At 48.5% G+C, this 24,273-nt stretch overlaps 7 protein-coding genes across 7 annotated transcripts; 4 read left to right on the top strand and 3 right to left on the bottom strand.

Annotated features, from left to right (window-relative positions):
• Positions 1-370: 370 nt before the first annotated feature.
• F4813DRAFT_388698 (uncharacterized protein) lies at positions 371-859 on the bottom strand (the record flags this gene model as incomplete). The annotated part of the gene is made up of 1 exon (XM_049246728.1): positions 371-859. One exon carries the CDS (start codon positions 857-859, stop codon positions 371-373), a length of 489 nt encoding a protein of 162 aa, XP_049100388.1.
• A 1,945-nt stretch (positions 860-2,804) lies between these two features.
• Positions 2,805-5,476, top strand: F4813DRAFT_48589 (phosphatidylinositol 3 and 4-kinase-domain-containing protein). The gene is made up of 3 exons (XM_049248547.1): positions 2,805-3,651; positions 3,717-4,511; positions 4,586-5,476. The coding sequence occupies exons 1-3, from the start codon at positions 2,990-2,992 to the stop codon at positions 5,427-5,429; spliced, it is 2,301 nt and encodes a 766-aa protein (XP_049100387.1). The 5' UTR covers positions 2,805-2,989; the 3' UTR covers positions 5,430-5,476.
• A 5,177-nt stretch (positions 5,477-10,653) lies between these two features.
• On the top strand, positions 10,654-13,542 carry F4813DRAFT_395760 (S-adenosyl-L-methionine-dependent methyltransferase; the record flags this gene model as incomplete). The annotated part of the gene is made up of 11 exons (XM_049247743.1): positions 10,654-11,482; positions 11,626-11,740; positions 11,808-11,999; positions 12,109-12,198; positions 12,283-12,371; positions 12,428-12,609; positions 12,669-12,794; positions 12,936-12,968; positions 13,020-13,113; positions 13,179-13,248; positions 13,432-13,542. The coding sequence occupies exons 1-11, from the start codon at positions 11,403-11,405 to the stop codon at positions 13,540-13,542; spliced, it is 1,182 nt and encodes a 393-aa protein (XP_049100386.1). The 5' UTR covers positions 10,654-11,402.
• Positions 13,543-15,372: 1,830 nt separating this feature from the next.
• F4813DRAFT_48450 (GatB/YqeY domain-containing protein) lies at positions 15,373-16,950 on the top strand. The gene is made up of 2 exons (XM_049248545.1): positions 15,373-15,920; positions 16,019-16,950. The coding sequence occupies exons 1-2, from the start codon at positions 15,725-15,727 to the stop codon at positions 16,474-16,476; spliced, it is 654 nt and encodes a 217-aa protein (XP_049100385.1). The 5' UTR covers positions 15,373-15,724; the 3' UTR covers positions 16,477-16,950.
• Positions 16,894-20,066, bottom strand: F4813DRAFT_48421 (Spc98 family-domain-containing protein). The gene is made up of 3 exons (XM_049248544.1): positions 19,531-20,066; positions 17,494-19,445; positions 16,894-17,440 (listed from the first exon to the last, which is right to left on the bottom strand). The coding sequence occupies exons 1-3, from the start codon at positions 19,922-19,924 to the stop codon at positions 17,033-17,035; spliced, it is 2,754 nt and encodes a 917-aa protein (XP_049100384.1). The 5' UTR covers positions 19,925-20,066; the 3' UTR covers positions 16,894-17,032.
• Positions 20,067-20,136: 70 nt separating this feature from the next.
• F4813DRAFT_356747 (kinase-like domain-containing protein) lies at positions 20,137-21,794 on the bottom strand. Its single transcript, XM_049243027.1, has 2 exons — positions 20,893-21,794; positions 20,137-20,835 (listed from the first exon to the last, which is right to left on the bottom strand). Exons 1-2 carry the CDS (start codon positions 21,272-21,274, stop codon positions 20,363-20,365), a joined length of 855 nt encoding a protein of 284 aa, XP_049100383.1. The 5' UTR covers positions 21,275-21,794; the 3' UTR covers positions 20,137-20,362.
• A 769-nt stretch (positions 21,795-22,563) lies between these two features.
• On the top strand, positions 22,564-24,150 carry F4813DRAFT_48282 (nucleophile aminohydrolase). Its single transcript, XM_049248542.1, has 4 exons — positions 22,564-22,937; positions 23,023-23,035; positions 23,097-23,622; positions 23,692-24,150. Exons 1-4 carry the CDS (start codon positions 22,913-22,915, stop codon positions 23,863-23,865), a joined length of 738 nt encoding a protein of 245 aa, XP_049100382.1. The 5' UTR covers positions 22,564-22,912; the 3' UTR covers positions 23,866-24,150.
• Positions 24,151-24,273: the final 123 nt, after the last annotated feature.

Below are 24,273 nucleotides of genomic sequence, written 5' to 3'. Positions count from 1 at the left end.
CTACTAGTTAACATACATAAGATTTTTATATTTTATATTAGTCTTATCCCGTATTTTGTCATGCCCTCTCCCATTTCCATCCAAGTAGATAAATGATGCACCAATATCCTGTTATTTTTAGCTTGTAGGTGGATTAAGCAAGCTTCCTGTGCCCACCCCCAACTTTTTAATACTATTAAAGGTAAAGTATTAACTTCTTTATTTTTAAACCAGCCTATTAGGATCTGGTAGTAATGTTTTTGTTGTACGAGGCTCGGCGGTTGCAGTAACCTAGTACAACATCACATTGCTCTAATGGCATGCCTTGTGTAGGCGTAGCCATTGCTGGATCTGCAGTATTCAGAATCCCAATTCTCAAGCTGTGCCGGTATCATCCGTTATGTTTCGATTTCTGAGACGGACTATCGTTCCTGATCACGATTTCGTGGCGGAGGAACGAAGCAATAATAGGCTCGACAACTTTCTTTGACTCGACATCGTGCTTTCGACCTCGGCTCTGTGTTCTTTGCCGCCTTCTCTTCGAAGCCTCCTGTGTAGCCGGAGAGCGGGATCTAGATGGTGATTGGCTTCGGTGACGGTTTAATTGAACAACGCGGATCAGCTTTCTGCGGGTTGGAGATAAAGACCCTCCTCTAAGTCGTGATGTGTTTCTGGATATATCGAGCCTCGAAGATGAACGGTGCCTGCATCGTCCACGGAAAGTAGCAGACTCTGCTGACGGCATTCGAGCTGCTGCAACTGCTAAAGCTTCTGGCGGGCTGCGTCGGCGTTTCCGTCCTCGTTGATTATCAGGTTCGGGTGATGAGAAGGTTGTAATGGTGATATCGATAAAGCTTCCGTTTGTAGCTTGAGCGGCCATTTCGGATCTGACGGCGATGAACCGGTGCGATCGGGATATTGAGCCGTGTTTTGCTTAAAAAAACCGATAACCTCGTTTGTCGACTAAGGATTGAAAGAGGTAAGTCCTAAGACAGTAGATAGGGGTAAGACCTAGATTACTTGAGCCAGTGATGGGGCAAGGTGCAAGGCACATCAGAGGGGTCCGGCTGGGAAGATATAAAAATACAGCTGAGTGTTTCGAGTCACGGGAAGGGATACGAGAAATGGAAGACGGTGAAGAATTGGGAAGAAATAGTCTGAATAAGAGACGATCCTAGAAAGCAATCTGGACCATATCGGCAGAGACCATAGATCAAGGGGACTTAGTGTCGTATACATAAGCTAGGTATAAGAGCTAAATGGTAGGGTTAGGATCGACAGTTCACTCCTGGGATCTTCGAATCAGACCGTCTTGGATTGGTGCATCTCTAGACTGATGGATAAGACACGATTGGCCAACCATCCGGTGGAACTGACGTAAACCGTGTCGAACCAGAGAAACAGAAACTCAGATTGGAGCCAGGGTTAGCAACCGAGTGGATACGACCAGACGGCTAAGCTGGAGCCTCTCCCTTTTTCTCGACTAACGACCTAAGGAGAAACGGTGATATGCCGGGCTTGGAATTAAAAATTGGCGAGCTCAGACTATGTCGAACAACTAAGCTTAGATGGTTCGATAGATATGCGAAGCCTGGTACAACTCAAGTTGCAGATGACTCGGGTAACTCAGCCTATTGCAATGCGGTCGGATTGCGATCATGTACGGGATCGCGTGATATGATTCTAACTGGAGCGATTGAGGATGATCTACTACTATCGTAAAAGGTCGACTTCATTTGATTCGAGGAAAAAGAATACTGTTAATGAATATCCGTGCTGTTGTGTTGCTTGTTTGAGGCAATTCGTGTGAATTGGATCGATCATACGTAGATAAATTGGCTACGTAGGTAGATTCAATGTTGTAGGGCGTGGGAGCTATGTACGCAATATGTACTACCCTAAAGGGTCCTAAGGATTGTAAGCTGTGAAACGGTCCTTCTTAGATGTGTGATCTAACAGTAGCGGAAGCCTCCGATAGGTGGGGTTGGTACTATTTAGAGTCTTGGACCCGGGAACCTATAGGTACATAGGTACTTGGTTTAGTGGCCCTTAAGTAGGTAGGTACATACCTGATAGGGGAGCTTAAAGCTTACCTAGGTAGAAACGTAGGAATTTCGATATAATCTCGACATCCCTCACCAGTCCTCTTTTTTCACTATTGTAAAAAGCTCGAGTCAATGTTCCGCCTAGACACTTTGTCCATATGGCTCGCTTTTCTTGGTATTGGAGCTACGGCGATGGGAAGAGAAGATCACCTAAGCTACATAGGTATCTATGTAGATATCTGATCTATGTAGATACCGGTATACTTGTCACGAGTTAAAGGGATATTGCTTATAAAGATAATGAACAATATACAATATTCTGTACCAATCATCCAATAAGCTAAAGTCGTTCCGAGCTCCGAGGCTTTTCAATTAATGGAGTATCTTGTCTGCCTATATGTATGCACCCTTGTGGGGTTTATTATGGGTGCCTTACATTGATGTACCTAGAATCCTACCTAGAATCCTACCTAGGTATTGTACAATACCTAAGGTAGGTACCTAACCTAACCTAACCTAAGGCAATGTTCTAAAATCTTTTAGGGAATGGAATACGCCTCTTATTAACGTGACGTGTTTCGACATCTTCGGCTAGAACATCAACTTATTACATACACCGGCGCCAACATCGAACCGTATCTTTTTTTTCTTCTTCTACGTCGAGATACTTGGCGTTGTTGTATTTTTTTAATAGTCCCTCTTTGCTACTATATCCATTCTTTAGCCCCGTAGTTGGAAAAGCTGCCAACGTTAGGTATTGGTTACTTATTAATTAGATACGAGACAAATCAGGGGCAGGTCCAAAGCAAGCCTAAGCCTAACATACAATTTTAACCTTATCTTTTGTTACTAGAATGCGATCATTTCTAAGGGACTAGACCACAGACCAGACCACAGACCAGACTACAGACCCAACCCTCTTAATCCACATACATTGTATCTACCTACCTAGCATCCGCCCAGCCATGCCTCCAAGTCGCCCGGCTACGACCGGCTACGAACGCCTGGCCCAAGCTGATCAGTTTAGCGACGACGACTCCGAAGATGATCCCTTAGCCCAGAGCTCCGCATCACTTCAACCTCAATCTGCTCCTCGCTATGCGCCCCTCACACAACCGAGGCCTCACTCGGGCATGGCGTCGCCGAAGACACTCACGAAGCTCAAGTATCAGTCAAGACGGATGCGAAGCAACTCGGGTGTTGACCTCAAAGCCATAAACGCTCGTCTAGAACGATGGGCCGACGAAATCGCATCAAAGTTCAAAAGAGGGAAGGGGAGGGGCAGTTTAGGTGAAGAGGAGCGTCTCGAAATTCATTATAGCGTCTTCCAACCCCCTCAGGGTGTCCGACCCGCGACTCCCGAAACACTTGCCTCCATGCCCGAGCCCGCCATGTCTAAAGCTGAGTTCGAAGCTATCGTCGAGAGCGTGCAAGTCGCCATTGACCAAGGTATGCATCCGAGTTTGATCACGCAAGGTAGCTCAGGGAGTTATTTTGCGCGGAATACCGACGGTAAGATTGTTGGCGTGTTCAAGCCCAAGGATGAAGAACCGTACGCTGCCGGAAACCCGAAATGGAACAAGTGGATTCATCGAAATTTATTTCCTTGCTGTTTTGGTCGAGCATGGTAAGTACCTATAATCCAATCTATGCGCATATATATCGACAGTCAACATTCTAATTTATTTACAGTCTGATACCCAATCTCTCATACGTGAGCGAGGCAGCAGCGTATGTTCTTGATTGCCAACTCCGTACCCACATTGTCCCTTATACCGATGTTATCTGGCTATCATCTAAGTCGTTTCACTATCCATATTGGGATCGCCGGAGCTTTTACAGGAAGAGGAAGCCTCTTCCGGCAAAGCCAGGGAGTTTTCAGGTATTCCTTAAGGGGTTTAAAGATGCCAACGTCTTCCTAAGGGAAAACCCCTGGCCGGACCAGTACTGGTCTAGCTTTCGCTCAAACGACACTCACCGGCATAAACAAAGAAGGTGGGCAGAAAGCTGTCGACCGTCTAGTAGAGCTCCTCGTGATGCCGACAGTGAGAGCGAAGATGAACGCAATGGCCCTGAACAACAGCCTCTTGGACCTGGCAACTTTAGGTGGACTGAGTCGCTGAAGCAGTCGTTCCGGGAAGAGCTCGAAAAACTTGTCATTTTAGATTACATCATGCGGAATACGGATAGAGGTCTCGACAATTGGATGGTCAAAGTTGATTGGGAAACGCAAGCAGTCTCGATTACTTCCGAACCTCCACAACTTAACATGGATGTAAGAGAAGAAGACGACGAACAACCTGCAAGACCTGTACATTTACCGGCGAGCGGAAACTCGAGGAGCCCTAACCCCTACAAGGCCCAGAAACCTATGAATGCAACGAGCACGAGCACGAGCGCGGGCACGAATCCTGACCCTAAGATATCCCTTGGGGCGATTGACAACTCGTTATCATGGCCGTGGAAGCACCCGGACGCATGGCGAAGGTACCTACTTACATTTCACGTTCTACCTTGTCTAAGAAGATAAACCTATAAGAAGATAAACTTACCATTGATAGTTTCCCTTTCGGTTGGCTCTTCCTACCTGTTGATCTTATTGGGCGACCTTTCTCCCAGAAAACGCGGGATCACTTCCTACCTCTTCTTACTTCTACGCAATGGTGGAGCCAGACTTCGCTCGAGCTACGAAAGGTATTCCAAATCGACCCCGATTTCCAGGAGAAGATGTTCTCCCGGCAGATGGCCGTGATGAAGGGACAGGCTTGGAACGTTGTCGAAACGCTGAAGACCCCGGACCACGGTCCGCTGGAACTTACACGACGCGCTAGGGTATGTGTTTGGGACGACTTGGTCGAAGTTCCCGTCGCTGTACCCATGCGCGCCACGTCGTCTGAAGCGCGTCGTAGGGCTGACCCCGAGGCTCACGGCGCTATCGAGGAGGAAATGGATATCGGCGCAGCCAACTCATCAGCACCTGCTGGTACCGTTGACGACTTGCTTGGGTTTTCTAGTCCGCTACCGAATCCCGGGCGTTTCGAACTCGCGAGTTCCCACGAGCAGTCTCCAGAACGAGCCGAATCCCAGAACCCATTCGACGCTCTGTCATCGAGCACCCGTCCACAACTATCGCGTCCCCCGAGGTCAAGCTATCAGGGTCCATCGCGCACGCAGATGAACATGTACACACCCCGCAAGGAACGCCGGTACTCGTTTGCGACGGGTATCAATGGCAACTCGCTCACCGCGAGGCTCCACGGTAACGGAAACGCTTACGACGAGGACGACATGGAAGGAGATTTGGGATACGCCGCGGCTGAAACGATGGATGGCAATAGGCGGAAGGTAATTGTGGAGCGGCTCGAGACCGTCAAGGCTAGGAATCCGGTGTTCACTTGGTGCTAAGCACTTGCCTACCTAACCCAACGACATCCAAAACGATAATGAGGAAAGGAGGAGAAGGTCACATGCGTGGTTTGTCTGTTCCCACATACGCGCGCACACATACGTGTGTCTGTCCATCAGTATGTACAGTACCAGTCCCGCCCTGCGAGAGAAGCAAGAAGCAAAGTTGTCTCGTATTTGCTGTCGCCCGACGGCTCGGCGGAACGGAACGGAACGGAAAGGGAAAAAAAAGAGAAGTAAGAAATAAGGGCACGCGTCTCATCGTGACATGGAAAGAGGGCACGGATACGGAACGGGCATTGATTGAATTGCATGATCTTATATGTATGGGTAGACGGGGAACAACCATGGATTGGTCATCAAAGTGGTCATCAAAGTGTACAACAGCAAGGAGCACAGCACAGCGCACAGCGCACAGCGCAGCTTAGCATAAAATAATAAAATAGCATAGCATAGCACGGCACAGCACGGCACGGTAGGCTACGAAATCTAGAGCTTCTACACACTATGGAGCCTACATATAAGTCGTGAGACATACATATTTGTGTAATTTAATTTTAATTTCCACTGCAGGCGCGTAGGTTATATCCGGCTGATGAGGAGATTTGCTTTTGCTTATTGCTTGTTGCTTTTTGCTTTTTGCTCTTTGCTTCTGCCATGTTTATCAAATATTCCGTATGCGCTGAAGTTTATAGCTGTTACCGACACAATGGAACAGCACCGGGCTTAACACGGGAATTCGCACTCCAACAATCGTAGATATATGTACGATGTACGTACCCACCCTGCCATCCAGTTTCAATGTACATAGGGGAGGACGATTTGATTTCCTGGTCCGTGAGCCACTGCATATACATCCAACATTGAAGAAACGTTTACCGGCGGAGTCGTCTACCCATGCCATACCCTTGCTAACATGCTAACATCCATGCTACTTATGTATATATACTAGGTAATGCTACTTAGCATCCCAGAAACCCAACACGCGCGGCTGGTACGGTTGGGGCGGGTCGGCACTCTGGCTTACCAGGGCTAAGGAACCAATAACCAGAAAGTAGCATTCCAGGAACTCGAAATGTTCGTCCCCCCAATCATCACTAACCCTACATATGTACGGCCACGCCAAAAGAGAAGCAACGAGAAGAGAATGAAAAAAAAAATGATGATGATGATGATGATGATATCGATAATATAAATAATAACAACGATAATATTGACGATAATATTGACGATAATAATCAGGAGCTGTTCTCCGCTTACTAAGAAAAGAAAGGTAACGTCAAGTCACAAGTGGCTAAAGAAAGAAAAGACATAAGAAAGGACAATAATAATATCCAAGAGCGAACCCCATAATAATAAATTAAAACGGTTGAGAAAAGAGACGGTTCCGAGAGAGAGGGACAGCGTGTCAGGGTTCAGGGAAGAGGTGGAAGGGGAAAAAAAAAAAAAAGAAAGTAAAAGTGATATGTGACCTGTCATATTTCAGAGTATCTGTACAATACGGACCCTAGCCAAACAAACCCGGCAAAGACCCAGCAAAGCAGAAAGGCTAGAGAAAACAAACCACGTCAAACCCACACAACGACCCCGACCTCGACCCCGGACGGCCCGCGATTGGGGGTCTGCCCGAAGGACGCTGCCGTGAGGGCCACCTACCTAGACCCTGTTCGCTCGCCTTGCCTTGCCTTGCCTACCTATTGCCTATTACCTATGCCGCAGGCCGGTCTTCTAAATCCAGGGGTGTCGCGTACCACGTTCCCATACATAACATAACCCTCTCTCTGTGCCCTTTCTCATCCTCTCACCCCCTTCCCCCCTTATTTCCTCCATTCGCGTTGCTTCCATGCGCCTTACCTACGTCGAAACAACTGACAAGGTCCAGTAGCGCCTCCTTGATACACCGAAGCAGAGCCCGAAAAGAGAGGGTAGAGAGGGTGTAGAGGGGGGGGGGGGGCGTGAACGTGAAGAAAGACAAAAGGAGAAAAATAATTATTGAGAAAAAAAAGGTAGAGAATTGAAAATAAACTTGACGTATCAGAACGATGGCGCGGGCTTGGGGGCTCAAAGAACAGCTCATGCTGCATGTTTGTATGCCCGGGACTACTACTCTGCCTTGCCACCCTACTGACGTACCTACCTTATTTCTACTAGGTACGGTATCGAATTTGTACCTATCAGGTCGACGTTCATGGACTTTACTCCGCGTATCAAGAACCCATGTCTTAGATATACTAGCAATATCCTACGTCGCGGTACGGGACAGCCTGCATGCTATGTCGCTGTATGCTCGGTGATGGGTTTGGAGGGGAGGGTAGCATACTGCTCGGCAGATGCTTAAATCTACCGTCGTGAGAGGAGAGGCCACCAGATGTACGTCATTGTAACCGAGCGGCGGCGGCGGCGGCGGCGACGGCGGCGAGACTAAAAAATGTATTATTGAAATTATGTAGCAGTATGGAAAAGCTGATCCAGAGTGACCCGAGTAGACGGCACATCGAATGGGTGAGGTTGCGTTTTGCTTCGCCTCGTTCCTCCGTGGGGAAGAGATATCTGTCTATCTATCAGACGGCAAGAGGCGAGATACATAGATCCTCAAACCGGTCCCGCGGAAATGTCGTCAGGCTACCCATGAGATCGACTTACCAGTCTGCTGGGTAAGAAGCCTCGTTACAGTTTCAACGCTCCGGGCTCCCAAGCATTGACTCCAAAGTCGCAACGGACATGTAAGGACATGTAAGGCGTTCCCGCGTAGGCGGTAAGGCACCTTCGCCTCGCGTCTGCATGCTGCCGCACCCGAAAGGAGCGCTTGGAACTGAAAGACGTCTTGGATTGGATTGACCCTGCCAATCAAGCGTAGCGCATGGACGGGAGAACTGCAAGCCAATCTAGCCTCAAAGGGGTTCCTAACCAGACGTAAGTACTGTACGTAGACTTTCCCGCATGGTAGCAACCTATTTCTTACCGACCCCTCAATTTCTAGCGTTGGTAGGCCAGCCAAGCTCCTCCGGGAAATACCTAGATCCAGACCTTCGGGCTGGTGGTACAAAGGCCATGTATATGTATATTGAATCCCAAGCTCCCAAGCTCCCAAGCTCCCATGCTCCCATGCTCCCATGCTCCCATGTTCTCAAGCTCATCTGCACCCCTCCCAATTCGCACGTGATGGAGATCGCTTGCGCTTGCGTATTGTATCGTGCCCGCTATGTGGCTACACTACTACGGGATCCTTGCTTACGAGGGTTATTTTCTCTACAAACATAGTATGTAGTAGCCGAGAGGACGGTACACACATAGCCACGGCTATCGAGTATTGGCAGATTCGCAGGGTAATGATAAACAAGGATTATCATTGGCCATCGTCGCAGCGGAGAGTGAGGCTGGCCCAAATTAGTCGTCGAGGCCACCGGCTTTTTTCCGCTATTTTTCTCTTTTAGATCCGGATACGATCACGCCTGTAGTGTCTGACCCGATACTCTGGTACACGCTAATGCATGGCTCACTAGAGTAAGACACATGATTGCGATGATGACGAAGGGATTAACGATGGTGAAGACAGATACAGATCAGACTGTGAGATGTTGAGATGCTCCAGCGAGGCTATAATCGATACCTGCAGGTTTGCAAGCCGCCAAAACTTGAACCGAAGTCCCAGAAAAGCCGACTTCAACCGTAGCCTACATGATGACCCGTCGTGAAGCATGAGAGTGTGATCCAGAGGAGCGGGCGCCGTCCTAGCAGCAAGGGAAAATTGCGTGCGCGTGTAGTACCGTATGTATAAGGGCACCGAGGCTTTAACCATGTGTGGGCCTATCCCGACCATAATCCTTCCTGTAGACCAGGGGTAACTTGCTAGCGTCGAACAACGAATGGACCTCTGCCACTCTTCTCGGCAAAGAGTTCTTACCAGAAACGTGGATGTCGACTTTCGCCAGCCCTAGCCCTCATATCCTTTCTTTATACAACTTGTGAGGCCGACTATGAGCCGCTAAGATATCTAGTTCAACGTCGACGACCTTGCTACGCATCTCAGCAGGGAACTCTAGTTGTCGAAGCGGTTGCCAGTATAGAATAGTGACCCCTTTTCGTTTTGCTGATAGCAAGCCCTCGGCGGTAGAGGCCAGTACTGTACTGTACTTTCAGCCTAGAAACGTATTGGTACCGCCGTACCGACCACTTGGAGATCGCCGCCACCCCCCTCCCAATTTCTAGCGTCGTCCCTCTTAATGCTATCTCCACTGCAACGGCCCGCTTTGTTCTGATCTCTTGCGATGCTAGGTATCCTTTAACCCATATTAAATGGGTGCAAGGCATAATAAACATCCCCCGGCGGTCCCAGAGACGCCGCCTGCAGCACGTCGTCCTAGACCAAAAAATAAACTAGGAAAAACAGCCATTTGCCGGTCAAGCACCATCGCTGATTCTTAGCCAGGTTGTTGAACTTAGTTTTCATCAGACCACAGTGGCGGTGTGAGGAAGCCATACTAAAATAAGGAAATCCCGTAATCTCTTCACCGTCCGGGTAGTCGCACATAAGGAGCTGTAAGTAATAGTAGGCACCGCGATCGTCACGCCAATCTTGTCGTCCCAGGACCCGGGTGAGCCTGCTCCCCTCGCGCATATGTACTAATACTAAGTGGACATGAATGATCTGGGCTAGTTACCTTGCGAACAAGTCACTGTAACCAGGCCATTCGAGGTCCTTATCCCTGTCGTCATGGTGGCCCGCCATGTACGTGAAATATGTCTATGACTGACTACATCCGTAATACGTAGTAGATTAAAAGTCATTGGCAAGTAATATATTCTTTCTGACTCAGGTTGCATCCGGCATGCTTACCAAAGACTCTCGTGCGTCTTTCCCGTGGCAGTTCGCCAGGGGTTCTGAAATATAGCTTTCTGGGACGTCTGGCGGCAAGGTAGGTTGTAGGAATCCTAAGACGTAGCCAAGGCCTGCGAGTGCTAAGGATACCCCGTTGGGTGTAGCCGTCATCCTGCGTGTGCTCCGTATAGGGGCACATGGAAATGAAGCCACAGCCGGTCCAGAGAGCTGGGTCCCTGAACTCCCTTCACTACAGCTCTATGGAATTCTGCTGGTTCTTCTAAAACCGGGCTAGGCGGAGCCGTTTTCATGCTCGCCGAAGACTCCCCTGATTCTTATCCCCTATTGCCGCTGTTAAATCTCTTGGATAGTCTAGTCTGGAAGCTCTTCGCGCTGAACGCGGCTACAAAGCCGTCCAAAATTCCAAACCCTTGGTTACGGCCGCATCAACTGATCAGATCTTGCTGAGAGCAACACGAGGCACAGTACAATAAACTGTCAGCAACTTTAAAGAAGGTAACTACAGTACCGAGAGACTACCGAACCGGTACGATCAATCACAAGCATACGTTAAGTCTCATACGTGGCTGCTTAATCCCACCTAGCCAGATATAAGACCGTTTCTGCGCTATATGTCATTCAATGCAATGTGAACCTCCGCAGCATCCAAATCAAATAGCCATTGGGCGAAGTATATGCCAAGAATAATAAGTAAAGAAGCAGGCTTGGGCAGCAATGTCTTTCTTTTCCGATGGACGATGCAAGAGAGGGACGGGAACTAGTGCGGGTGCATTGGGTCATGGAGTGGTAGAGAGAGAGGAACAGGCCTAGGGGACTCAGATGCCTGCTCATATGCTTCAATGGTCTATATCTAAGCTGATTTGATCAGGAAGGTCTGATGCATACGTAGGGAGTAACCGTAGTACCTAGGATCGGCGAACAGCAGAAAGCTCGTGGGGTGCAAGCTGTGGACGTGTGACCAATGTGGTTGTTTGACCGGGCCATTGGCTCCACACACGCCTAAACAGCTTTATTATTCTTGCAATATACCACTTTCCACTAACGGTCCCCATGTACCTAGTGAAGAGGAGATCAGACGGCCTCCTCGTCGAAAGAGTGGTGAGCGTTGATGGTGTTGGAAGCCCAAACCGAGTATGCCGGTCTGGATAAAAACCGTCATTCGGGAGCCTATGGCTGTTCATCTAGGCCACACATTATCTCGAACATATAGCCTGTTAGCTGGAAGACAGCCTCACGATATTCTTAACTAGATATTTTGCTTGGTTCCCCTTAACAGAACTAGCGTTATCATAAAATGACTGGGTAGATATGCCCTAAGCCTCAGCAGGAATGTTCTGCTCACTAAACCGCTAATAGGCACGCCGACACCGAAGAGGTCACCGACGAAGTGCGCGAAACCTTTACCCACCACAACAGAATATATCAGCGCTGTTCAGTGGACCGCAGGATATATCTTGTGCCTATTGACGAGGTCTGCAGACGCCAAAGACTCCTTTTCGAATCGGGCCCACAAACTGATGTCGACGCACCTCTCGCAGGATGAGACTATTCGCTTGCGCATCCAATACGACGTCTTAGCCATGGTGTTTGACGGGAGATCTATCTTCCCACCCATGGGTGCTCTAAGGCGAGTACTCGACTGCGGCTTCGGAACGGGAATGTGGGCTTTCCAAGTGGCTTGGGAGAATCCTAGGTGCGAGGCACGTATAGAGTCGTTTCTTGCATCGGTCGTACTCCACGGATCCCCAATACCCGGGACCAAACCCCCTCGGCAGAGTCTTTTCTAACATCTACGTCTTCGAGCGGATAACTCGTCTACCTTCTCTTGCGATGCGATAGGCTTCTGTCCAGGTTTCATCTCCTGGACCGCAGGGCAGAGCTAGAAAGCCGCTGCAGCCAGCGCGTTTCAACCACAAGAAGATTGGGTTGGTGAGCTTGATGCTAACAGTCGGCTCGCGGAAAGACATATTTATCGTTTGAAGACTCTCCGTTAGCTAACATTGGAGAATTCAGGTCATTGGCATCGACGTGAGCCCCCATCATTATAACCCCGAGGAGAGTGTTGACAACCTTTACCTTAATGTCGACAACTTAAATATGCCGTAAGAACCGAAATGCCCGATTATCAGAACGGAAATCTCAACTAGCATCTTTGCAGGCTTTCGTTTCCTTCCAATCATTTCGACCTTGTGAATAGTAGACTTGTAGCCGGAGGTATCGACCGTAATCGATGGATCGAATACATACGTGATATCCTCCGGTGTCTGCGCCGAGGTGGATGGTGCCAAATGGTTGAAATCGATTACAACGCACAGTCCGACAATGGTACATTGACAGATGGTAAGGGGAACGAGCTCTGTAGCGAGACGTGCGTATGCTCATCACGGGATTTCCAATAGGTCACGCACTTCGCCAATGGTCAGACAAATACAGCCGAGCAATGTCGCAGCTCAAAAACGTCGAAGCGCCACGACGTCTTGCGCATTGGATGAGGCAAGCTGGCTTTACCGATGTCGAGGAGCGAAGTAGGTATCTGAAAGCTCACCCACCCCTAGGCTTATTCCATTCGCGCCCGATCATTGGGTTCAATTTAGCAGTGACCCCCTTCAATCAACGTCTGGTCCCTAGCTCGATGAAGCAGCATGTGCTAACTTTTTGTTTGGCAGTGATCCCCTTACCTATGTGCGGCTGGTCTGATAGTATGGTGCCGCCTGGTTTTTCTGAATATTAGATCCTAATATTTCGCGTAGGCCAAAGAGACTTTGATATTGGTGTTCACAACCAAGAAAACGTTCGATTGCTGCTCGGGTCTTTAGCCTTGTACCCGTTCACAGAGCTCCTAAAGTAAGCTCAATACCGATTCGTTCAAGAATGCGCCAGCTGCACAGGGAATTGTTGACATTTCGCAGCATGACTATTACGGAATTTCACGTCTTGGTGGCACAGGCGAGAGCAGAAGCTACCAACCCTGCACTAAAGGTAAGGCCCTGACCTAATTCCTCAACCCAAATGTACACAATGGACCGTGGACGAGGCTGATAAGTATTGTGGAATAATAGCCATATTTTCGGTTGTAAGTCATCCCCATTTCAAGCCTCCGGCGAATGTCAAACTTGACAGAAGGCTAACAAATTGCTACCCAAGATACGTATGTGTGGGTAGAAAGCCGAGGCGCTGAGGTCGGCGGGAGCTAGTTTGGCGGCTCTCCCGGAAGGAAACCTTGCCGCAGTGGAGAGGCAAGGTATACGGCGGGTCAAAGCAGACGCAGGTTAGACTAATCGGGTCAACATCGTATCGCTTGCTCGGTCGTTCATCCTAGGAGAGAAAAGGGGGTGGGGGCTTGATTATGTAGAGATGGTTGTGTAGGATGCCAGTAGGGCCGCTACGGGTTATAACCCACCTGCCTCTGGGAAAAGGACTTCGCTTCGCATATTGTACGTTGAACAATCAGCAGATAAGGGCATGGCTGCATTTATAGAATATACGTTGATACAACATTGACCGGCGTGGGCTTTGAATGATGTTGGGTGTTGGGGGAGGGTTATGTGATATACGGGATTATACATACATATGGAACTTATGGGAAACAAAGACAGCGAAGACGGAGAGGGGCGAGTGGAGAGAGGGAGGGAATTGGAAGGCAGGACATGAGGTCAGCTTAAGGTTTGCAGCCAAAAGGGAAGCAGCAAATCAAGGGATCCCCTTTGCTCCTTCTACCAGAGTCTCGGGTCCAACTAGTCGGGTCGTGTGTCTCAACCCAATCGAGAAAATACCCATAGGGTACCTCCTGCCCAACACGATACACGTTGCTTTCGTACGTATTCCATACACACGCGTATGTACTCTAGGGTATACACATGTAAAGTATAAAAGTATAAAAGTACATGGGATGCGTAACACGCACACATACCTAACACATACACACACATAAAAGCCAATCTTACTGGCTAGCATCGAGAAATACGCCCCGTTTCGAGTATCTAAGCAGGTACGGGCGGGTAGAGCCGTTGTCACGGCATCTCCTTTTGATGGCTCATTCCGCCCGCATTCCCGGCCTCCTAGTCGCGGGCGGACCAACTTGCCAGTGGGCCACCCCCGGTCCTATTTTGTTTCCAAATTCTTAAATGCCGTGTTCTAGACTGCTGAGACTACTGAGACTACTGAGACTACTGAGGCTACCCTACCCGGGCCTTGCCACTGCTTGTTGTTCGGAGGGCAGCAGCGTGGCCACCATCCACGACGTTGCAACCGCGAGTGACAAGACAGAGAGTGAGACAGCCTCCTCTCCTCCCCTCCCCTTGCAAGATTATATACTAACCAACCGGACCAATCGCTGAAAATTGTCATCTCGGTTGAAATAGATTGCCTTTACTCAACCGCACGGGTAAGGGTAATTTGCCGTGTGTCACTCTCTATTACGAGCGTTTGCTCCGGCTGTTAATTGTGATTGATTATGTGACTGTGTAACGAAGTGGCGGCCAAGGACAAAACCGTTGGGCTGTACGTGATGGTAGTGGGCCTTACCGCGGATGTAAACTCCCATCCCGACCCTTGCTACCCGGTAGGGCATCTCGCTGCCATTATCTGTCAGGTGATATTTCCTAGATCCCTTTCTATCTAATATGATGCAGGTAATATCTCCTTGAAACATTGACGAGGGCCTTGGGAGTCATTGGTGTGCCTAGTGTGCCTGGTGTGTCTTGGGTGAGCCTTGGGTGAGCCTCGGGTGAGCCTTAGCATATGAAAAATAACCCGACCGTCGATCAGCTAAGCAACCATACTCGGTATAGGGAAGCATGGGTTGTAAATGACGTCCTATCAGGCCATGTATCCTACGACATCCCGTTTCCCAATATTTGATATTTATGAGAAATACATACATGTCATACATAGGTACCTACCTAGGTAGGTAGCCTAACTCAACAAGCTGGAACTCTCAACAAGCAGCAAGTAAGCAGCAAGTCCTCCCGCCGGCAGGTAAAAGCTTTTTAACCAGATATTCTATAATCCGATTATGGCCCTAAAGAGACTTTAAGCTTATAGGACATTGAGTTAGGACGTGCATAGCGCGAGCAGCGGGAACCAATAGGAGCCGACCCTTAAAACTTAATTCAATTCTTCAGCTTCCATTCTCGCAAAGTCGCACATACAATAAATAGCCTTTCGGTACATAGCTTCCTCAGCTTCTGCCCACAGCTTTCCCACCGGTTAGTGTGACGATCGTGATATCACTGGCCACCTTACGCTTGGACGATACATAGGTACCCAACCCAAGGTAAGGTAAGGAAAGCCTGACCGACCGGGAACTTTCATTGTACCGAAATCCAAACTCGATTGGTTCGACATCATCCAATCTCCCCTGAATATAATTATCCCCGGACCCAAACCACACTTTGAAAATTGCCAAGAAGAAAAAGGGTAAAAATAAGGCCACCGAAACAAAAGACTTCCAACCATGGCGTCCTTACGACCTTTCAATCGCGTCGCCGAGCGATTACGACTGCGGACACGCATCGCATCATACCCCTCTACGACCCCCACGACGTCCGAGTTCCTGAGCCGCAGATGCGGCGCACGGTTCTACTCGAGCGAAGAGGCGCCGCCACCGCCGCCTCTACTACAAAAGATTAAAGGCGATCTGAAGGCAGCGAGTGCGTCATCTCTATATCTCCGCCGACCTTGTCGTCCCGCGAAGCTCCGTTAGCTACTCTAGACAAAAACCAGCTAACCGACTTTACTCTCCCCCCAGTGCGTGCCAAAGACGCCCCCCGCCTAAACGCCATCCGCTCCGTCCTCTCCGCCGTCCTCAACGCCTCCAAGACCGCATCCCCCATAACCACCGACGCGCAGCTGGTCGCGCTCCTGCGCAAGTCCCAGCGCGCCTCCGACGACGCCGCCGCCGAGTTCCAAGCGGCCGGCCGCCAGGACCTAGTCGACAAGGAGCGCACCCAAGTCGCCATTCTCGGCGAGTACGTCGCCGCAAGCGGGTTCCGAGAAACCTCCGAGGCCGAGCTGCGCGCCATCGTCGCCGGCGTCCTTACCGCCATGACTAGCGAGGCTGCCGCCTCCGTCCCGCCCATCGGCGATACCCCTCCCTTCGGCGACGTCATGAAGACCCTCTTGGCTCCCGACGGGCCCCTCGACGGCAAGGACGTCGACAAGGCCCAACTAGTCAAGATCGTGAAGGAGCTAAGAGGCGCCAATTGATGCGCGCAAGCAGTCTAGCCCTCTGGGCACTCACTGTCGGTAAGAGAAAAGGAAAGGGAAGGGGTATGAGATATGTTTATAAATGCCTGTACTATATAACTACCTAACCTATACATGATGTGGAATGCGGTTACGATTGTATTGCATTGCATCAACCGGCGTATAAAATTTCGGCTGGGTTTAAAATCACATCCTCACTCAATGAAATACCTGCGAGCTTACCTCGCGGTTGGGTCTCCGCATAATGAATACTTTTATAATGTGACAACAAACTCGTGAACTAAGATAGTGGAAAGTTTAGAAAGTGTTATTTGCTTAGTTAGAGAACTAGTCTCTAAGTCCTAGCGAAAGAGGGGTTAGGGGGTTCATGTGTATTTGGAGTACCGATTAATTCATAATTCCAAGGTATCTATATCTCCTCACTGCGTAGCCCACAGCTATGCCTTACGCCAACTATTTTCGTCTCGCCTAAACGCCTGTCATAAGTCTCAATCCGTGGGATATCCTGGCCGCGCCGATGCATCGTGTCGGAAGCTTCATAGCTGATATGGGACACTTATGCGGCGGCGTCCTCCTCATTGCGAGGACCCGAGAAATCAGTTCCTTGGTTAGCAGTTGCTAGTCTCGCGCACAAGCTTAGTAGAACCACGGTCTCCGTGGCTGCGTAATGGTTTAGGGCGTCTAGCAGGATTTGCAAATGCCGACTGAAGTTCTTCTCCCAGTTTCTGATGATCTCAAATAGGTTGTTGACCCGGGTCTCTTCATCCTGGAGATGGCTGTTTGACCCGCTATCGCTATGCGACTTCTGAGACTTTATAGCCTGGAATCGTTTCCACTCCTTGTCAGTCATATTGGGTGGCTTTATAGGGCCGATTAAATCCGGATCAGACTTTTCAAGCTCACGCGACAGCCAATTCATATGAGCGGCGAATACGGTGCAGGTCTGCATTAGTTTCGAATGGATCTGGAAATATGTGAGCGGAGACGCGGTAGCCGCGATAATTTGTAGCCACTTACTCGAATTAACTTGCCGTTAGTTAGCATGCAACCCTTCAGGCAAGTGTCCAAGAAATCCACATGGTCCTGCATCAATTCATCCACGGTCCGGTCTGGTTTGCCCGACCCATCTAAACTCCCATCCTTGGCTTTGAGTCTTGACATCAGAGACTGCCAATTGGGCTCGATGACCTCTAGAGTGCAAAAATAGAGTAGCTGCTGGACAAAAACCACCATTCGCGCCCTCAAGGTCCACACTCGCCTCTTCCAAATTTCAATACGTCTTATGGACGACTTGTGGCACCAAACAACCCCTGTATTATGCGTCTGCCATGTAGTCGCTAGCTGTGACTCCAGATATCTCAACGACAGAAGATAACGGAATAGCGCTTGGTAACGCCATACCGTCTTCCGACTAATGACCAACGATACGGGAAACGGTACTGTGTAGTCGAGTTGCAGCGAGGTGAAGCCGACTGCATTCTTATCGTTTTCGATAGGCTGGTTGTTTAGAGGTTGTAGTGCCTCCCCTTGCTCAATACCTGTGATATTTACGACTCGTTGCAACATCTTTATCAGGCCGACTTCGTTCACCTCGACATGTACATCTTCTTTAAATGGGTCCATAGACACAATACTTCCCGGCTGCCGTAGAACGAGATCGAGGAGAGACTGCAGCTTGACGACGTTGACAGACTTGACCGGCTTTCGTAGTTCCGATGCGCTGAGTTCCATAAAATAGGTAAAATAATCAGACGGATCGAGGAAGAAGTAATGCTTCAGTGACTGCAGCCTAGCGGGAAGAGCATGAGTAGTTAGGAGTAACTTCATAAGCGATTCATTCGCATGAGCATAAGCGTTATTGACATTGTCGAGGAAGTGCGGATCGTCGAAGGACTTGGGAACATCTTGGGCGACTTTACTAACGTCGACTCCGCCACATTCCCGCACGACGTTGAGATACTTCCCTGCCAACAGGACCTTTTCCTTGACGGCTACTAACTGTGGAGGTATGTCATGCTCTCGGACGGTATATCGTCTTTCCCAATAATCGTCGGTATAGTCCTGCTCTAACCTGTCGCGTCTAATACTCTTCTGCTCCTTAATAAGGAATTCGGAATGCGGGTCTCTGATTTCGCCATGATGTAACCACTCGTTCAACATCTCCATATACGGCCGGCTAGCATCGCGTAGCAAGGATGTGAGTAATGATCTGGCAGCAGGATCTCCGGACATGGTTTCCAATCTCTTAGTAATTAGGCCTATAACCACGCCGCCCTTACAAACCTTCTTTCCGGTCATATTTCCCGGTACGAGTTCGCCGCCTCGCTTCAAATTTTCTAGGATATTTTCAATATCGTCAGGATCTGAGTCCTCCGAGCTCTCGTCATCCAAAAGCGCGTTCCTCTTGAGAAATTCGTGAGCTAATGAATAGAGCTGGAACATCATCTGACTTGTAGGGAGTGTATGAACGTTGAGGAGATGTAAGGTGAAAGTATCATTGGTCAAGAACTGCGTTTCCAACTGCGCAATCATTATCAGATAGTCGTGTAAGTACTTCCTGATTGCGGCACATAGGGCATGATTGACAGCCCCAAATTCTTCCCTGCTCTGCACATCGACAAATGTCTCAAGGGCCGAGTAGTAAGTAGCCATTTTGAGCATTGATAGAGTTAGATCTTGAAGACTGGGATCGAGGCCGGGAAGTATCTTAAATTCGGGTCCGGCCAGTCGGTCCCTCTCCTCGTTGGGGTCGTACGAATACGCATAGCGAACATATTGCCCCTCGTAGCCCATGAAAACAAATAATAAATCCTCGATTATAGCGGCCTCTTGGGCCTCTAAGGATAGTTCGTGTAGAGGCTGCGGTTGCAGCGAGAGTGGCGCTTCCGACGCTGAAGGAGGTATAGACACACGTATCGCAAGGGGCGCAGATGTATGCGGCGTTAGGTTAGCCACGGGTTCCCATGATGCTAGTAGTCAAAAGAAATTAGTCCAAGTTCCAAGTTCCAAGTTCCAAGTTCCCCCGAGGTGAAATCTCGTTAATCTGAGACATACTAGGCGGCGCATCAGGCTTTGAATCTCTCGACTTCGTGTCTGACTGGCGCGGCTTGGGCACCTCTTTTGACTTGCGTTTTTCTGGCGGGGGCGCATCCCTAGACCGTCTTTCGGGGCTCCTCGTCCTCGAGATTAACTTCTCTTTAGTAGTCACTGTCGTGCGCTCGGTCCTTCGTTCTTCGGCAGTCCTACTAGCTGGTCGGGGATTGCCTGAGGCGCTACGCTTATGAGGGGGATTGATATTGGCGGTCTGAGGAGAACGAGTGCTTCGTTGATCGTGTTGAGATTGAGAAGCTCTTGAAGCATGAGTACTTGCGCGGGGTCGCGGGTTGCTGTCATTATCGCTGGTGCCATTTGTGCGCCTCTCTGAGTAGTTGGAAACTCTCGAAGACATTGTTAGTATAAGGCGACATTGGGGACTCCTTTTGCTGTGATATCATGAGTGGTCGACTAATGTTGTTGTATTTATTTGAATACCTAGTCCAGGGTAACCTTAGGTGGGAGGTTTAAGCTTGTGTTCATTGAGCCTTATCGATAATTGGCTGATGGCAGGGCGCGTTGAAACTGAGCAAGCGCGTTCACCCACTAATAAGGGATGGTTCTATGCAAATAACACATATATGTATTAGGTAAGAGATTCGTACCTAGGTAGGTATGGATACCTACATATATCACATGGTAATTGTTCCTCACCCTTTATTACTTTTATCCCTACCACTTAAAAGGAGCAGCTTTTTTTCTTCTTCCTATACGGCCTTAATTACTATAATATCCTTTCGTTGGTATAATCTATCTCATCGACCGTATAAGCTATGAAGCCTACATGTAATCACTAATGCTGGTAATTTATTCGTATCGTCCTGCTCTGAACCCCGTGGCATCCATGTGTTGGCTCTTCCCACTGAGACCTCCCCTGCTCTGAAGAGTTGGCCATGGTTTCTGGTTTTCTTGCCTTAACAGATTGCAGAGTTTCCTTACGCATCTTAATCCACTCCCTGAGATACTTTCGGAATGCTTCTGCATCACAATCTAGCTTTGCTCTTACAGGCCAGCTAGGCAACTTCTCTATAGATTCGGTATTCAAACTATACACGCCGTACTGGTGTTGTGAATTCTGGACTTGCTCCTCCTCAGCTTTAAAATCAAGTGTGATCAGCTCGTAGATAGTCCACGTAACACTCCAAAATTCATCCATCAGGTTTTGCTCCGTAGCCTCTTTGGCCATGCTGAAGTCGCACAGCACAAGTCTGTCAGCGGCTTCGTCGATCAGTATATTATCCATGTGGAGGTCGCCGTGGACAATGCCTAGAGATACTTTAATGATCATGTACTGAAGATTGCCTTGTTACGGCAGGGCTTTACCTTGATCGAAGTGAAGAAAATCCAGAGCTTCCGTAAGCTGCTTGAGCCACTTCAACTTGAAAGTTCGGTTTTTATTGTGATTAAGATTGCCACCGGGGACGAACTTAGTTGCCATCCCAACGATGTAATTGTTATTGTGTAGTATAAAACGATCGATAGGAAGTATAGAAGGATGAAGCTGCTGCCTCTTCAAAATATTCATCTCTTTCCATATGTTTCCCTTCATCATATTATTAGTAATGTATTTAACAACCAGTCGAGTTTCAGGGTTGTCAGCCAGCTGTACAAGGTGAACTCTAGGTGTGAACTGGTGTAATACATTCAATCCGGCATATCGAGCTGTTGGCCAGTCAGCAAATACGGTATCAGCAAGGTACGCCATGGTGTAAAGTCGCTCTTCTAATCGGGATATAATAAAAAGTTCCAAAGGAAATCCTCATATAATATTCTGAGTTCTAAGTAAACCCCTTTCCAGATAAAAAGTATGAAGTGTAAGATACTATACAATGCTCGTAGATGACTTAGATATATGTCGACGAAAAAATGATATCAGTTAAGTCAGCCAAATCTTTGTTTGCGTAAAAATGTTTGATACGTCAAGAACATCGCCCTGGTCAGTTCCGGAACCATATTTCTAAGAACAAAGAAAACAGAAACGTAACTTGCTGCAATTGTTTTAGAATGTCGACTTAGTTATTGCATTTATTGACTTTGGTAAATACGTTTCGTATTTGCTTGTGTTAGCAGGATACAAATCAGTGACTGCCTTTTAAGACAATTAATTTTATTGCAACAGCCGCACTGTAGACAGTGGTCGTAGGATACCTATATAAGTATAAAGAAAATCCAAGAATTTTAGTACCAGAGGCCAGTTTCGACTTGTTAGTAGCATCCAGGAAAAAATATCTATTGCATAGCCCACAATGACAGAAAACCCTAAAATAATACACATACGATCTATTAAGAAAGATTTACGTTGTCGATATAAATATGCTCCTAAATGTATTTGTGCCAAGTATGTATATTCCTCTGCTGAATGCGGGCATGCCGTGCAAGAAATTGAATACACATGCGATGAAAGAAAGAACCACGATAATCAAAATAAACGACAGAAACAGATTAGCGACAGGGACCTAAGCTTATGCCCTGAAATTGGAAAATCACCAACGGTCAACGTTACCGAGGCTCTTATAAAGAGCAGATGCAAGGATTGTATTAAAGCCAATGAGCGATGGAAGCCCATATTTAAATCTTGAGAACGAGAAAAAAGATAACCGAAGAATCAGCAACTAAGCAGCTTGAGAAACTTGAGCTATTGAAGAGCCCGAGTATACCGCCAGTACTACAGCCGGGAAAAGTCAGGCCAGGGAAAGAAAATTCAGACGAAGCGAAGTAACATAATGAAATATATATCAACTTTGTCGTGAACCCTCAGTCTTCGGTTTTAGTTGTATGTCTTTAGGTATGCCTGACTAATAGAAAGGTTCGGCATGGTCTGAAGATCTCTTGGAGCTGTAGACATCGTTCTATCGTCAGGTAAGTTTATATGCCTTATATACTGATAGCATTGCTAACGAAATAATTTAACCTGTAAATTTATAGAAGTGAGCTGTTGGTGGTAACTCTGTTGTCATATACATGTATGAACTGAATCTCTTTTGTTTAAGGGTCCAACTTCATAGAATGTTGCATGTATCCCCTATTCGGCACTTAAGCGCATATCTTATCGATAACACGATAGTCCCGCAATACTAGTGGTTAAAGCTCCATATTAAGGTTTCCCGTTTGTGCTTAGGCCCAAAGCCCCGGTTGGTGCAAACACCTAACCCGAGCTTCGTAAACGGTAGCAGCCTTGAGCTTTGGAGCTCAGTACCTAAAGTAAACGCAGCAGCCTTTCTTTACTTAGATTCAGCCTCCCGCTCCCAATCTCGACCACATCCATTCCAAACGACGTATAACTCTCGACCGAACGACCCCATAACCCTCTTTTAGAGACCGTCTCCCTTATAAATCCTTCAAAATGTTTATGGCAAGATCTGAATACGGTAAGCTAACTGTGCACCTAACCCCCTCCAATGCTTCTGATAGCCTGTATTATTAGAGGTAGCTAATGCAATGGACGTCAACCAGACCGGGGTATCAAGTACGCCCTCCCTCAAGTTTCCTCCCCCTCCCTCCCACTAATGCTAACGTCGCATTCTCAGCACCTTCTCCCCGGAGGGACGTCTCTTCCAGGTCGAATACTCGCTCGAGGCTATCAAGCTCGGCTCGACGGCGATCGGTGTCGCAACGTCAGAGGGCGTTGTCTTGGGCGTGGAGAAGCGCGTGACGTCGACGCTGCTGGAGACTTCGTCCGTCGAGAAGATCGTAGAGATCGACCGCCACATCGGGTGCGCCATGTCCGGGCTGCAGGCCGACGCTCGCAGCATGGTCGAGCACGCCCGCGTCGAGTGCCAGAGCCACAATTTCAACTACAACGAGGACCTGCGCGTCGAGAGCTGCACCCAGGCCATCTGCGATCTCGCCCTGCGCTTCGGCGAGAGCGCCGATGGCGAGGAGAGCATCATGAGCCGCCCCTTCGGCGTCGCCCTTTTGATCGCTGGCTATGACGAGGACGGCCCCCAGCTCTACCACGCCGAACCTAGCGGCACCTTCTACCGCTACGACGCCAAGGCCATCGGCTCCGGAAGCGAGGGCGCACAAGCAGAATTGCAAAACGAATATCACAAGGTACACATATATATCTCCGTATTCTACAAAACTAGCGTCACTTGGAGTTCTATTAACATGGCTGTGCAGTCCCTTACGATCGTAGATGCCGAGACGCTAGTCTTGAAGACGTTGAAGCAAGTGATGGAGGAGAAGCTCGACTCGAAGAACGTGCAGCTGGCGAGCGTAACTAAGGAGCGAGGCTTCAGGATATACACGGACGAGGAGATGGCCCAAGTCGTGGAGAGACTACCTGCTAACTAGGAGGGTCCAAGAATAGGGCCGCGGCGAGCTGGTACTAGCGGAATAAGAATCTAGTACAAATAGACAAGGGGCTAGGACAAAAGATTCTACCCCGTTAAGCTTGATGACACCCGAAGTTTTCTGAGAAGGTGGACTTTGTATTAAGTATCACCAAATCCGATGTACTATCTTATACAAGCAAACCGTCCGCCGTCGATCCCTCCTCGTTAAGTTGCTTCTCCCTTACACTTACATAGGGTAATATATCCCACGTAATCAACCGTATTTTTCTCAGACGCCTACTCCAAGTCTCCATCTCTCTAGTCCGTACAATCATGGAATATTACGGTCCGTTTTCGCTCTCCTTTAAACTGGAATCTTGAAATTTTCGTATTCCTACCACATACCTTAGGCATTTCTTCTTATAGA

Source organism: Daldinia decipiens (genome assembly GCF_022478715.1).
Source record: "Daldinia decipiens strain CBS 113046 unplaced genomic scaffold F4813scaffold_13, whole genome shotgun sequence".
Lineage (NCBI taxonomy): Eukaryota > Fungi > Ascomycota > Sordariomycetes > Xylariales > Hypoxylaceae > Daldinia > Daldinia decipiens.
Note: the sequence above shows the minus strand (reverse complement) of the source record. Positions and strands in the feature narration are given on the sequence as shown.